At 41.7% G+C, this 15,042-nt stretch overlaps 1 protein-coding gene across 1 annotated transcript in view; it reads right to left on the bottom strand.

Moving 5' to 3' along the window:
• The window catches only part of ADCY9 (adenylate cyclase 9), a 108,288-nt gene that overhangs the window by 17,382 nt on the left and 75,864 nt on the right, over positions 1–15,042 (bottom strand). Inside the window, exons 4-6 of the mRNA XM_006913876.3 lie at positions 4,529–4,633; positions 3,342–3,559; positions 777–879 (exon numbers count right to left, since the gene is read on the bottom strand). Coding sequence (XP_006913938.1) covers positions 777–879; positions 3,342–3,559; positions 4,529–4,633 — 426 coding nt within the window. The remainder of the gene's footprint in view (positions 1–776; positions 880–3,341; positions 3,560–4,528; positions 4,634–15,042) is intronic.

Raw genomic sequence — 15,042 nt, 5'->3', positions numbered from 1 at the left:
CAAACGTTTATTGAGCATTTGCCCACTACCTCTGATCAGGTACAGGGTGACAAATGCTTTAGGTGGGCCATCTCCTAATATCATTCCACTTAACAATGAGGAAACTAAGGCACAGAGAAGTTGAAAAAAAAAATTGTTCAAGGCCACACAGCAGCTGATTACAAATCAGTACGTCCTCACGGTTGCGTTGCATACTGAGACTGAAAGGTGAGTTATTGACTGTCAAAGTCAATGGTTCTGCTTCTGTAAAGGCAATTGCACGAAAGCCATGTGCTGGAAGCTTCCGCTGAATGGCTGGGTGCCAGGTTCAGGGTTTGTGAAAGCAGGGTTCATGACAGAAGTAACAAGCAGGGACTGAAGCAGCCGCAGATGAAAACATGGGCATGTCAGCTAACAGTAAGAGATGCTCGCGCCTTCATCCAAGAGCCTGCTCTGGGCCTGGCTCTGTGGGGGGTGCGGCGGGCAGACGTGAAACAAAGCCCTAGGGGAGCTCACAGCCTCTTGGTGTATGCACCAGCTGCAGAGGAAAGGAACCAAGAAATGACAAGCTTGGGTTGTTAGACAAAGGAGCACAGAAGGATTTGGATTTTTCTCTCTTGTGTAGATAAATGCACATATAGATGCAATTTAGGGTTTACTGATTATGGGAAATCAGTATGAGTCTTCATTTCCCTGTCACTCTGGAAAGCAACAAAGGCTTCCAAAGCACAAAACTAACTGTGAACTATCCAATGAAAATGACACATTTGTTTGGTAAAATTATAAGAAATACACACCTCTTCTTGATAACTGGTCCTGTAGGCTTGCTCAAGCTCCTGATCCAAGAAGTTCAAGCTGAACTGATTAATGGGTGGCTTAAAAAAATAATCTTTCATCAGGCTGTAAGAGACAAAAAACGCAACGGATCAACACGCGGCACAATCATATTTATTAGAAGATTGCAATTAGCTCCCAAAATGCCACTTGTTAAGCACATCACAAAAGCTGTATCTAAAAGGCACTATGCTACAGAATCTAAAAGGCACTATGCTACAGACCTGGCTCAGCCGCCCCTTTTAGAACATATCTCTGGAAAGTGTTTCCAAACATAACATGTTTTGTTTCCCCTCTACTAAAGAATGACCATTCGCCATAATTATAACACGCATCATTAGAACTCTGCTTTAGAAAACATCCTCCTGATATCCAGAATTAGAAGGTGGCAGTTTTTTGTTGTTGTTGTTCAGAAGAATAAAACCATCCTTCTGAAGGACCAGCAGATCTCTGCACTGAAAGTACTTATGTTGATTTGGAGGCTTCCAATAAACACATAATTCAGAGCCGGCTGTCCTGTCATTCAGAGCACTGACAGTAATCGCCACCATCAAAGCTAACAGGTTGTTATCACAAAATTGTGTTTACAGTTAGTATAATTTTGGTGCTGTTGTCATAAATGCAGATTTTGTGTGAAACCTGAAAAATGATAATGCTCAATGACTTTAATAGCAGAGAAAGCAAACCTGCTTTAACATGACTCATTCTTTTAAGCAAACAGTAATATTCTTTTTTCTACTGCAAAAAATTACTATAAATTTAAGGGAATGTTAATATGGTTTCAGGAGGCAAATATAGCCATGCGGTGTAGTCTCTCTCCCTCATACAATAACTACTAGAGTTAAATCAGATGAAATAGGTAAAGTGCCTAGCATATGCCTGGCACACAGTAGGGTTCTCTGTACATATGCTCCATCCTTTCCTTATACTATAGTGGACTCTCTCTTTTTGTTTTTTGTTAAGTGTGCAATACTTTACTACATCCCCAGACTCAGAAGAGTGAAAATTCTATCCTTTAATCTCAGCCCCCAATACAACATCCTACGAATGCTGAATACACATTTCTCTTAAGTGTACATGATATGTTCATCAAAAGAGACCGCATGTGAGGCCATAAAACATATCTCAATAAATGAAAAGGACTGAAATCTTATAGAGTATGTCTGACTACAATGACAATGTCTTTGACTATAATAACATTAGACATTAATAACATATCTAAATACCATTCTTCATTAAAAGGAGTGAAGGCTGATTGCTGAGCTGGGTCAGGGAAGACATAAAATGAGCCTGAATATCCTGTTGTGTTAGAATGTAAGAAATTGCTCAAACCAATGATGGAGCCATGTCAAAAGGACACAGGAGGGGGTCTCCTAATGACTAGATTCAGGAAAAGCAGAACACCAAACCAGAGTGATGGACTATAATCTGTTACGTAAAACAGGACTCCATGAATCCAGGTTGATTACAGATGGGTAGATAAAGGAATAAATGGGGACGGGCTTTTCTTTACAGTGGAATGCCAAGCGCCAAATGATAACTGTGCAGTTGGTGCTAGAATAGGAAAATCACCATTCTGACCCATCATAGTAAAGACTGTTTCAGGCAGGAGCCATCAGTGGAGATTAAATCCAGGGGAGTTGATGAGGAATGGGATATTCACATGATCTTAAAGTAGCTTCCCACAGACTGCTTATTAGCCACAAGGAGAAAATACTAACTATAGATTGGAGACATCAGCAACACTTGCCAGTTGATCAAAATTACTATTGTAGATAAAGGACAAATGGGCACCTGATGCCCCTGGATATGGTACCTGAGAAGAACACACCCCTTCTGGGTGTCTGTCCAGCTGAATATAGTCATGAGGAGGAAACATCACACAAAACCAACTTGAGGAATACTTTGTAAAAGAACCAGACCTGCATTTTCCAAAAATGTCAAAGTCAATGAAAGACACAGAATGTCTGAGGAACTGTCTTCGATCTAAAAAGACTAGAGGCATGACAACTACATAATGCAGTCTGTGGGCCTGGACTGGATCCCATACTAAAGGGAAGTACTATCATGAACATATTGGACCAACTGACAAAATTAGAATGTGGACCACAGATTAAATATTGTATTGATGTTAAATTTCCTGAATTTGATAACTAGATTATGTAAAAGAACATCCTTGTTTTTAGGAAATACAGTATTAAGGAGTAAAGAATATGATGTATCAAAGTTACTGTTAAATGGTTCAGAAAAAAATTAAAAATAAATTTCATAGAGAGAGAAGAGGGAGAGAGAACGGTAGAGGAGAAGAAAATAAAACACAGTAAGATGTTAAAAGTTGGAAAATTGGGCAAAGGGTATAAAGGGAATTCTTTGCATTATTCATGCAATGTTTCTGTAAGTTTCAAATTAATTTAAAACAAAGTAATACACTGACAATGGAGGACACACACGAGGGATAAGGCAATTCAGAAGAAGGGAGAGGCTTCTACCTACAAACTTTACTTCAATGCCCATGGCTTCACTCTTACCTGTCTTCTTTGATAACATCGACAAAGTGGGCATCTGTTTTCTCCCGGATGTTCTTGAACCTCAGTGGAAGGAGAGCAGACTGGTCCAAGCTGACACCTGCCCACCTTCCCTTTTCCTGTAGAATCTCACACAGGGAGGTCTGGCTATTGGTGAGCTTCTCCTCTTGGGGTGGGCTCAGAAGTCCGTTTTGCGTTTTAGAATTAGGTCCTCCAGAAGCCTACCTCAAGACAGAGGGAAGCGACACAGAGGTAATGCATGGGTATGCAACAGTGTTATTCCACCCAACCTTTCTGCCATGCTGGGGTCCCACTGGACTGCACACTGTACCTTCAAATCTCTGACCTAATCCGAACACTCAACTTCTCTTCCCATCTGCTTCTCCCCACCCCGCTAGCTCGACAAATCACACCTCAAGGCATTCAGAGAGCTGAAATGGTGGGAAGTGAAAGTAGGAGGTGGGGAGAGGGGGCTAAAAGAAGAGTTGAGACTCTTGGAGTTTGCTGACCACAGAATCAGGGTCCCAGAGGGCTGGGTAAGGTTTGGGGGCTGCGGGGAACTACAAGGGTGGATCCAGAGAAAGAAACCCAGAGCTATATGGGCTTTGACTTAAGAAAAGGTGACTGACTGTGCACGGACTGACCCAGTGTCTCTCAAGTCCATGGGCAGATGACAGAAGGGTGGAGGATGACAGATGCAGGCCTCCCCGGAGAGTCAACCTTCATAAGCTGCTTGAAATGATCTTGGGTTTGGTCTTTATTCTACTTTCCACTCCAGTCCTGGCTCTGGTTTCCAAGTGAGACTTCTCCGGCAGTTTCTTTGCTGCTGTCCCTAACCTCCAGCCCCTCCTCTCTCACCCCAAGGAGTCTCTCACCCCAAGGAGTCCCCTCTTCTCTTTGCACGTCCACATTCCACCATCTGTCAAGTCCAGCTTCCAGCCCCCAAACCTTCCCTAACTACTCTAATCCACATATCTGTAAATCCTTATTGTCCGTTAGGGATCCTATCCAGTTCAGTGTGTGATTACTCTGCTTCTCCTGGGTTAGGAGCCAAAGGACTAGAAGGTATGAAAAGGTGTCGCCTAAGAGGAGTTATTCTCAGAACTGAGAAGATGACAAGACAGGAGTGTCATTTCAGGTAGATGCGGCAGGAGAGGAAATGACAGGAATGACAGCCAGGAGCTTGTTACCTTGGTGTTATTTTTATGCTCCTCCTGACAGCCGTTTTGCACTGCTCCTCCTCCTGTGCCACCTTCCGATTTGGGAGCAAAAGTGATTCCGCACGAAGGGCAGGTCTATGAGAAAAACACAGACCATAGGAACTCACTCAGAAAACACAACCACAATATGTAATTCAAACAAGTCTGCTGTGGTTGTAGTTTGCTGTCATGTAGAATGGTTGTAACTAAATGGAAGGCTTACTGAACCACTCAAGGATGAGTTAAAAACAAATTGGCAAAGAGAAAACGGAAACACATCCACACAAAGACCTGTACATGAATATTCCATAACAGCCAAAAAGTAGAAACAACTCAAATGTCCATCTATGGATGAAGGGATCAATAAATGTGGTCTATCCATAAATGGAATATTATTCAGCCATCAAAAGGAACAAAGTACTGATCCAGGGTACAACATGGATGAATCTTGAAAACATTACACTCAGTGAAAGATGCCAGACACAGAAGGCCACATATTACATGATTCCATCTATATAAAATGTCCAGAAAAGGCAAACCTATAGAGTTGGAAAGGAGGTTGGGTGTTGCCAGGGGTGAGAGGGATATGGGAATGGGGGGTGATTTAATGGACGAGGGATTTCTTTTGGAAATGTTATAAACTTGACTGTGTGATAGTTGTATAATCTTGCAAATACACTAAAACCCACCAAATTGTACACTTTAAAAGGGAAAGTTCTCTGGTATATGAATTATATCTCAATAAAGCTGCTATTGAACAACAACCTGGCCACTCCCCTCAACGAGAGCACTCCTCAAGCTTTATGTGATGGTGAGCTGTTCCTACAAAACAAGCTGAATAATCAGAGGGACCTCTTTTCAGACCTAAGAATTCTCAAAAATTTGCAATAATTAGCTGGCCTAGAAAAGAGAAGGCAAGACAATATTGACAGATAAGAGTAGAAAGGGCAATGCTTTTGTTTTTCATAACCCAGGATTCAAATCCCACCTCGATTCCTTACTCATTTGGACAGCCCTGTTCAAATCACTCACCTCAGTTTCCTCATCTGCAAAACAAGAGTGCTAACACTTTTCTTGAAGATATGTCATAAGGATTAAATGAATATGTATGTAGATAGCCCAGCACCATTCCTGGCTCTCAGTATAACCTTAATAAATTATTACGATTATTATTAATGTGATCAGGTAAACTAGGAACTGTCATTGAGATAGTAACTAATCGCTTCCAATGGAGAAGACAAACTGTAGCAGAAAATATTTAGGACTCAAATAATTTCCATGCATAAGCATTGTTAAATTACAGCGTTGGACTACATTATAGGAGGCCAGTTATTATTTCAGAAATTTAAAATAAATGTCATTTAGTGCTTAAAGGCAAGGATATGATCACTTCCCAAATTAGATTGCAGGCCTATCCTGTATTAAATAAAAGGAAGACTCTAAACAGAGACGTGTAATTTAGAAATATGACGTAATGCACGAGTTAATTTTGAACAATCATATTCATTTGAAAAATGAAAATATACATGCCAAAAGAGGTGGCCAAATAATTAACTAATATACCTGAGCAAACAGTAGCACCTAGGTAAAATGTGCTTATAGCTCTTTAAAAATTGACTTATTAACAGGGGTAAAATGTTATAATTGTCAATGATATACAATAAAATTATTATAAAGCACCTCTTGGCATTGACTGAGTTAAACTTCAAAACATTTTATCAATAGGGCCACTGATTTTCTCAAAAAAAAAAAATAATAATAATCTAATACCACGCACATGGAGTAGTGACCCTCCCACCCTCCATGAGAGGAGTGCCCAAAATACCCCTAGCAAGATCCTAACGGTACCCTCTAGGGGGGAGTAAGTGGTTCTGGTGGTGGCAGCAGTGGCCAGCTTGCTTCTCTAGGGGAACACCAGTCTTTTCTGGGGCCAAATGGTAGCCTTGGGGTAGAGTGGATACAGCTTAGAGCATGGGGACAGTTTGAGAGACTGATTCAAACCCTTAAGATCCAGGGACTTTCATTAATCTCATAAACACATGATGAAACAGTACACAGCTACTTCTCTACTTTTTAAGCATTAAGATTGGAGTAGTCTAACAGTGATTAAAGGCACTGGCTTTGAAATCAAGCTGTCATGGATGGAATGCTGGTTCCACCACTTAATAGGAAATCTGAGTCTCACTTTCCTCCTTCATAAAACGGAATTGTACCTACCCTGAAGAACTATTATAAGGGCAAAATGAGGAAATACAAGTAAAGCACGACAGAGGTATTTTAAATTAGATTTGTTTTGTGCACCAACTTGAATTCCATGGTACTAACTTTCTACAATAGTGAATTGAGGATGATGAGGCCACGTCCTGGCCCGACGGGAGAAGAATGGTGATTGGTGATTTCTGCCACAGTTGAGGGTTGGATGAGTGGAGACATGCATGCATTTATCACGTTTGGCTCCGTACAATGCCTGAAGTATTAGTGATTTTTCAATAATGTTGGTACTTAATAGTAAAACTTCTGTTCACTATTCTCTCTGGTTATGAACACAGTTCATCAGGCAACTTAATGTCCTTGATCACAGTCAGGACAGCCATCCTTGGTATCTGCTTTTGCATAGTCATTTCTTTTTTAGGTATCTCTTGACATCAGTTTGTTTCTAAGTATTTTTCTCTCCTCAAGTACACCTAACACACTTCAAGAATATGCTATCTGCTTCTTAAGAATTCCCATGGCACACTAGCTTTACGTATATAAGATGTTTTATGCATTTAGAACCACAAAAATACAACAGTGACTATCGAACCTATCAGACAGCAGAGGGCACACACACCTCTGCAGAGGATCCCCTCGATAGAAACTGAGGCCACACAACTCAGCTTCTGCACCCTATATGTGAAGGGGGGTTGGAAGGCCAGTAGAGTCTGGGAGTGCCCTTGGGGATCCGCTGACCTCCAGGGAGCCTGAGGCAGTGGTCTTCACAGGTGGGCAAGTCAAAGTTACATCTTGTTGACAAAGAGAGGTTACGTGGCCTGTACTCTGCTGTGAGAAAATGTTCTAACAGGGAGGTAAGGTCACAAAAGAACCTCAGAGAGCCAAGGTACAGACATATACTGCCAGAGCACAAATGGTCGTAAATGGTGTAGGAGTCTGGGCTCAGGGAGGTTCGGGGGCTCGTCAAGGTCACATGTCAAGCAGTAGAGAGCAGGACAGTGACTGAGACTCCTAATGGCCTGAACAATGCTCACTCTGCATTCCCACAGCAGCTTTGTCCAGGAAGTGGGGACACAGGGGTGGGTGGGAAAAACAGTTGTGCTTTAAAAATATGGCTCTTTGCTGTTCTATTTCTTCTTCAGCTACTTTCCTTCTTGAGGGGAAATTTTATTGATTAAAACTTTCAAACAAATGAGACAAAAAATCTCCATCTGCCCTGATGGAGATACACCCGTATCTCAAGTCTCTTCTGACCTGTGGTCAGAGGCCCCTTTTGCACGAAGAGGGCCACACCATGCAACGGTGGATGCGTTTGCTTCCCCTCGCCACCCCCGCCCCCAGCCATTTTCCTTGAACTATTTTCCAGCTTCATTTTAATCAGGTTAAAACATCTCACAAACCAGTTTTTGCCAAGCACACAAACACGTCTGTGAAATGTTTACCAACCCATTAAGCATCCGTCTCTCCCCCTGTACCACTGCCACCATCCCTGAGAAGCCCTCACCAGGAAGAGAATTTCAGACTTTAGGAAACTAACTGCCTGGAGTACCCTGCCACCTTCGGAGGCATGCCTGAGCAACCGACTCAAAGTGAAGCAATGGTGGCAGGCACATTAGATAAAAATCACTATTGTAATGATAGGCACTGCTATGATTTAGAAACGCCAATGTGCAGAGGGCACGACAATGAACGATAATGAGGTCTTTATCCAGGCAATGTCTACGGTCTCGTGTACTTGATCTCAATTAATCCTCATAACACTGTGAGGCAGAAGTGATCACTCTGAGGATTCAAAGGCGCATCAACAGTGGGAGCCAGACTGCAAGGCCCCTGGCCCCTGACTACCATGCAGCCTCTCTCTGGCCTTTCCTGGCACAGGAGGACCCAGGAATAATCCTGGCACTCTGATCTCCTCTGCCCCATTCCTTGAAGTGACTCACACAGTTAGGACCACCTCCTGGTTCATTTAAGTGGCACTACTGGCACCTAGGGAAGCTTCATCAAGAGCAGCTAAGGTCCCCAAAACAGAGTACTCTGTGGGCCAAGGAGTGTGCTGGCTATTGCCTGGGAAACCCGAGATCCCTGGAGAACACCCAAGAGCAAGCTCCACATTTTCCCAGATTATCTGTTCTTCTTCCCCCAATGCGGACGTGGGCTAAGAGGGAAGATTATAACTATTTTTCTAACACACTTGGGTGCATTTGCATTTGTTTTTAACACATTTCCATATGTGCACCCTGCATTCTGTTCAGGATATATGGCACAGAGCTATAAAGTAGTTTTTTTCTTCGAGGCCATTTCTCTTCACAAGATAAATCATTTCTAAGCCAACAGCTGTCCTTTTTCATAACTGTCAAGGGAGGGGGCAGGGAAGCTTCTTTTCTGAGAAGGAAGGAGGGAACATCATGAAAGCCCTGGCTTTGCCTGTTTAGTCTGCTGAACATGACTATTCAGCAAGCTGTCCTGTGACCAAAAGCACCCCTTGTTCCCCAAACTCGAAACACAGGTTGAACATGTGACAGTAATAGCAAACATGGCTTACTGAGGCCTGCTCCAAGTTCTAGGCTCTTTGCCTGTATCACTTTACTTAGTCCTCATAGGCACCCATGAAGCCAACACTATGATTTTACACAGGAGGAAACTGAGGCAGACAAGAGAAAGGACTTTCCAGAGTCACATGGTAAGAGGAGTTTAAGGCCAGGTAGCAGTGCCCTCTGCCCTAACTATGCATGTGACATCTCTGAGTCTACAGGAACGGCCTGCAATGCGGGTCAAGTCACCCTCACTACTACATGCCATTGGTGGGCCATCACTATCTACGGTGGTGGATTTAGGCACAGGCATGAATACTTCCAAGTAGGTGACTTCTGCTAACAAAATACTAGAGAAAAATAGAAGGTAAAATATTAGAGGAAAACAGAAGCAGTAATTGTTACAGAAGAAGAAAAGCAAGCCAGAAGCTTTAAGAACAGGAAGTGGACAGTCTGAGGCTTACTAGAGGCAAAAAACAAACAAAACCAAAATCTGTAAAACTTAGGCACAAGATCTCAAAGTTATGGAGTAGAGAATCGCAGTGCCCTGTTCAGATTCCTGAGTCCTAAATGGCTACTGCATTTAATAACCGAGGCTGATAAGGCAAGAAGATTGTAACCATGTTATGGAAATAGTCCATCACAAAGTCAGAAAAAGGAAGTATTTGATATATTGAGAAATTTCATTTATGTCCAATACCTCACTGCCTGATGCTGCCAATTAAATGATGTCGGACTAATCTTCCCATTTCAATTCATAACTACGGGCTTTATTCAGATTTCCCAGTTTTCCCCCAATGTCCTGTTTCTGACTTGCGATCCCATGTTGCAAACATTTGTTGTGCCTCCTTAGTCTCCCCCACTCCTGTCTGTGGCAGGTCCTTGGTCTCAGATCCTGTCACTTTTGAAGTGTCCTGGTCAGGTATTTTGTAGACTGTCTTAAATTTGGATCTGTCTGATGCTTTTGCATGAAATGACTGAAGTTTAGGATTTGGGGGAGAACACCACAGAGGCGATGTGCCCTTCTCATTAACCACTTTCATCATGAAAGTGGTGCTTGCTAGGTTTTCCACTGCAAGTTACTATTCTCTTTATAACGAATAAATATGTTTCTTCTTAAACTTATATCCAGTAATTTTAGAATTCATTGATGGATCTTGCCTGCAGCAATTATTACTGTGATGTTCTAATGGTGAGTCTCTTTAACTCATTCCCTCTACATCTATTAGCTGAGATTCTTCTGTAAGGAAGAACTGTCAATTTATGTGTGATGTGCTTTGTCTTAATTGAAGGAAACATACACAAGACTGAAAATATAGATAAAACTTAAAAAGTCCTTTTTTAAAAACTTACTTTACATCCACATTTCAGAGCCAGCAGTCAGACTACTATTTATTTTTATAACAGTTTTATCAAGATATAATTGATATAACATTCAAATCACCCATCTAAAGCATATAATTCAATAGTTTTAAGGATATTCACAGAATTGCGCAACCATCACCACTGTCGATTCAGACCACCATTTATAATAAATACATATTTAATTTCTAAACTATACGTGTATGTATATACGTGTATACAAATGTGTGTATACATATGTATGTGTATATACACATATGCATTCCCAGAGAGAGATCAATCTCCTAACTTTTCCATTTCTATAATGACTTAAAATTAAAAGCTGAAGTTCTTTGCCTCCTCAAACTGAGCCAACTGAGATTATTTATAATGATTTTACATACAAATAACAAGGAGATAAAAGAAGTGATAATCTATTTAGTCATTTAAAAAGTCATGGCAATGGTCACAGAAGGATGGTCTCCAGGGTTAGTGACCACAAAGGGAAAGTAGAGCCCTTCTGCAAACATGACAGGTCTTTCTCTGAATCACCCCATGTGGACAAATCCACACCACTGACCGTAAACATGTAGAAATGCCCTTCGAGCACACAGCCCCAGGGTTCCGAATAATAGATTACAGTAAAGTCACAAAGTTAGTAGGTGTATTTCCAATGAGGTCTTTCAGAGATGAGCTAAGATGCTGTCACAGCTCACATGGTTCACTGACTAGGACTGATGTGATAAAAATCATCCACATCTTTGGTTTTCATTTCTTTGTTTATCACAAAGATGTTAGAGCAGCTATTGTTATTAGCATGTGGTCCCGGTCCATCCATCATCAGCAGCAGCTTCATGACAAATGAGCAGCAGGTCTCCACTGCAGAGGTGAGGTCACACTAAATAGGCCAAGTGCCTATGCTCCAATGTCACATTTGTGATGTGGCTGCATCCCCCACAGCAACAACCAATAGCAAAAGTGAAAGAACCTTCCTCAAGTCAAAACGAGCAGAGGTCAGACCTTCCCGAGACAGTCAATGACTCCTTGTGGGCAAATCAACTCCATATCTGTCTCCTCCTGTCCTTCTTTACTCCTACTATGGTCACTGTCCACCTCTCCGTGTAGAGCGAATAAACATGTGTCCTGGTGTTAACTGAGCATCTACTACAAACACAGTATTTGTGGTCATGACTTCAGTTAATCTTCACAACAACCCTGAGAAACCCTACCTTTTCATCACCATTTCACCATGGCTTAGGGAGTTTAAGTGTCTCATTCACAGTCCCAAAGCCAAGACTTTGAAAAGGATACCTGATTTTGAGTTCTGACCCTTCCCACAGCACTAAAGCTGCCTTCTGTGACTGTGATATGTAGAGCTCGTGTCTCCTCCCCGGGTTCCTTTCTTGAGTCCCCCTTCTCCCACCACAAACCCTAGCGCTAGCTTGCAAGCTCTGGCTCAGAGAGCTGAGTGACATGGTACTGGCAGTTGCCCCGCTCCAGCCCCCATTATGCAATGCCAGGGCTTCCTGATCAGAAATTCTCACTGCCAGCCACTCAAGAAGCCAAGGCTTGGGTGTGGGAGGGTTCTCTCTGACCTATGACTTCAGGGCTAAAGCCCTTATCCTTCTACATCACTACTGTTTCTTCGTAGATCATCATAATACTGTTCAGCCTTCTGAGTTCTGTTCTACCTCTGCAGAGTGCTATCTTTCTGTGTGTCATTAAAGAATTAAAAACTTAAGCCAAAAGAAAGTTGTAATTATCTAATACATGCCAGGCACCATGGTAGACACCTGGGGAAAATATGTTATTTAACACATGGGCCCTGCCCTTATTAAAGGAGCTCACAGGAAGGTACATAACATGCACGAGGCAAATACTGAAGACCGTGTGTGGTATAGCTATAATGTTATAGCATTATTAGGTAGAGGAGTCACAGAAAACTGTAATGAAGCTGAACGGTGAAAGGAAAAGTTTTTAAGGAAAACAGAAGCAATGAGCACTGCAGGTGAGAGGAGCAACAGGACCAAGGTATGCATGTATTCATTTGACAAATATTTACTAAACACCATTTCTCTAATATCTTGGTTCCTGCATGAAGCTCCTTCCACTAGACCAGCACTCCCTCAAGTTGCAGCTTAAAAAAAGAAACCTGTTGAATTTCATTAATTAATATCATCACAATAAAGAAGATTTTTAAACACATTAAGTCTCATTTCCCTATTTACAAAAAAAAAAAAGACAGACAGACAGACAGACTGACCAGTGATCAAAGAGGCCTGAGAATGCTGCATAGCGCAGCCCTCTTTGGCGACCTAAGGATGTATACTAGCATACTAAAGGTTCTGAGAAGTCCTGCAGTAAAGAAACCTTTTCAGTGTTGTTTAACCTGGACTTTCCAAATCTACTTGACCACAGAACCCCTTTTCTATACTTGACACCTATTTCCATCCTGAGAAACTACTGCTCAAGGGAACACACAGGAAACACTGCCATGCATCAGGGAAGGAAGGCAACTTGGGGTCGGTGACAAATCTGTTTGGGAGCTAACTCTGGCTACATGAGGTGACAGCAGCAACAAAGGAGATTAAAACCTGCTGACAGGAAGAGTCGACAGACCCTGAAAAAGAATTAGTCTGTGATCGATTTCAGCTAATGAGAAGAGGTAACTGTAGTGCAGGAAATATAAGGCAACAAACCAATGACACATGTATGAGGCAATGACAAGTTTAGAGGATAAACCCACCCAAAGAATGTATGAGCGAGTAAATGGTATTTTACATTTCTATTGTTCTAAAACTGTTACTTGAGGAAAGACCTTATGTATCAGATTATCATCTATATGATATTTAAGTCAGAGATCACAGTTTCTGCCTTTCAAGTTTAGGCTGCTAGCTCATAACGATTCAGTCAGTCACCTAGTGCTTATGATTTACAAGGCACTCACAGATGCCTGCTCTCACCACAGACACTAGAAGCAGAGAACTTCCCAAAGTGGCAAAGCCTGGAATAGAGACCTAGTCTTCCATCCCTTCCTGTTCCTTCTACTCCAACTGTGACAGCCCTAGTCTCAAATGTCCTATTATCTTCCCAAGACAATCAAAATATCTCAGAAATTATACTTCAAGATCCAACTCATCTATCCCCTCTGGAGGGACAGAAAGATCCCTTTTTTGCTCAAATTCCTTTTGGCAAACACGGGCAACTTAATAGATCACAAAATTTTCAGAAAACTTGCAATAATTATTTGGAAAATTTATACAAGGCAATAGAATATGCTAAATAGTTTTTGTCCATCCAGGTTAAAAAACTAAAGACAGCAACTGCGCTCCCTAACGAGTAGAAACACACATACACACAATCTAAAGTGGCAGCAAACACAACAAATCATTTATTTTTGGCTTTGAGCTCTACTTCTTTACTTAAATAGAGCTCAGTCTTAAGCCTGAAGAAAATCATTTCTCCCCAGGTAACGAAACCGTATTTGGAAAACCACGATTCTGCACTCCTCTCCCACACAATTCTTCCCTGCCACTCTCAGTGACAGTAGATGCTTTGAGAGCTCCTTTCTGGCTGCCACGAAACATCAGCCCAACAAAGAGGCTGTCTCAAAAGTGTGCAGGTGGGAAGGAAATTTCAGGTACATCAGCTGTTACACATGTGCCAGAGAGTACAGGGAAGTCAAGATCTAATACCTACAGCACTGGTTCTCAACCTAGGGTGATTTTACCCTCTTCCCCCGCAGGGGACACTGGGCAACATCTGGAGACATTCTTGGTTGTCACAGTGGGAGGAACGGTTGTTACTGGCATCTGGTGGGTGTAGGCCAGGGATCCTGCTCGACATCCCACAGGGCACAAGACAGCCCTTACCAGAGTCATCTGGCCCAAAGTGTCAATAATACTGAGGTTGAGAAACCCTACACTAAGTTAACAAAGTGAACAATGAAAATGATATATGAGCACTGTCAATAAACCCGAACACAATAATTACACAAAGCAACTGGATAATAGGTACTATGGATTCTGATGCAGTGAAATAATCTGGACCTCCCAGCCGACCACCACATTAAGATGCTTGTTAAGCTTAAATAGCAACACAGCTAGTTTTTAAATCTGTTAATGAATGTGAATAAAAAGGAACACATTGGTTTAAAGCCATAACAGGCCATCATCCTGACCAATATATCTGTGTTATTTGAGAACACAAAACAATGAAATGGATATATGTTAAAACTGTCTCGCTCTTTTTTTAAAAAATGGAAATGGCAAATATTTAAACTATAAAAATAAATAAGAGGTACCAGCAGGAGAACAAAATTGAATATGAAAACTGAGGAACAGCTCATAAACTAGAGAGAGTTCATATGCCCAAGGTCCATCATGTTAATTCTTTGGTAGTTTATTATGATAGAAATAGGTA

This window comes from Pteropus alecto, unplaced genomic scaffold, assembly GCF_000325575.1.
Source record: "Pteropus alecto unplaced genomic scaffold, ASM32557v1 scaffold44, whole genome shotgun sequence".
In the NCBI taxonomy this organism is placed as follows: Eukaryota; Metazoa; Chordata; class Mammalia; order Chiroptera; family Pteropodidae; genus Pteropus; species Pteropus alecto.
Note: the sequence above shows the minus strand (reverse complement) of the source record. Positions and strands in the feature narration are given on the sequence as shown.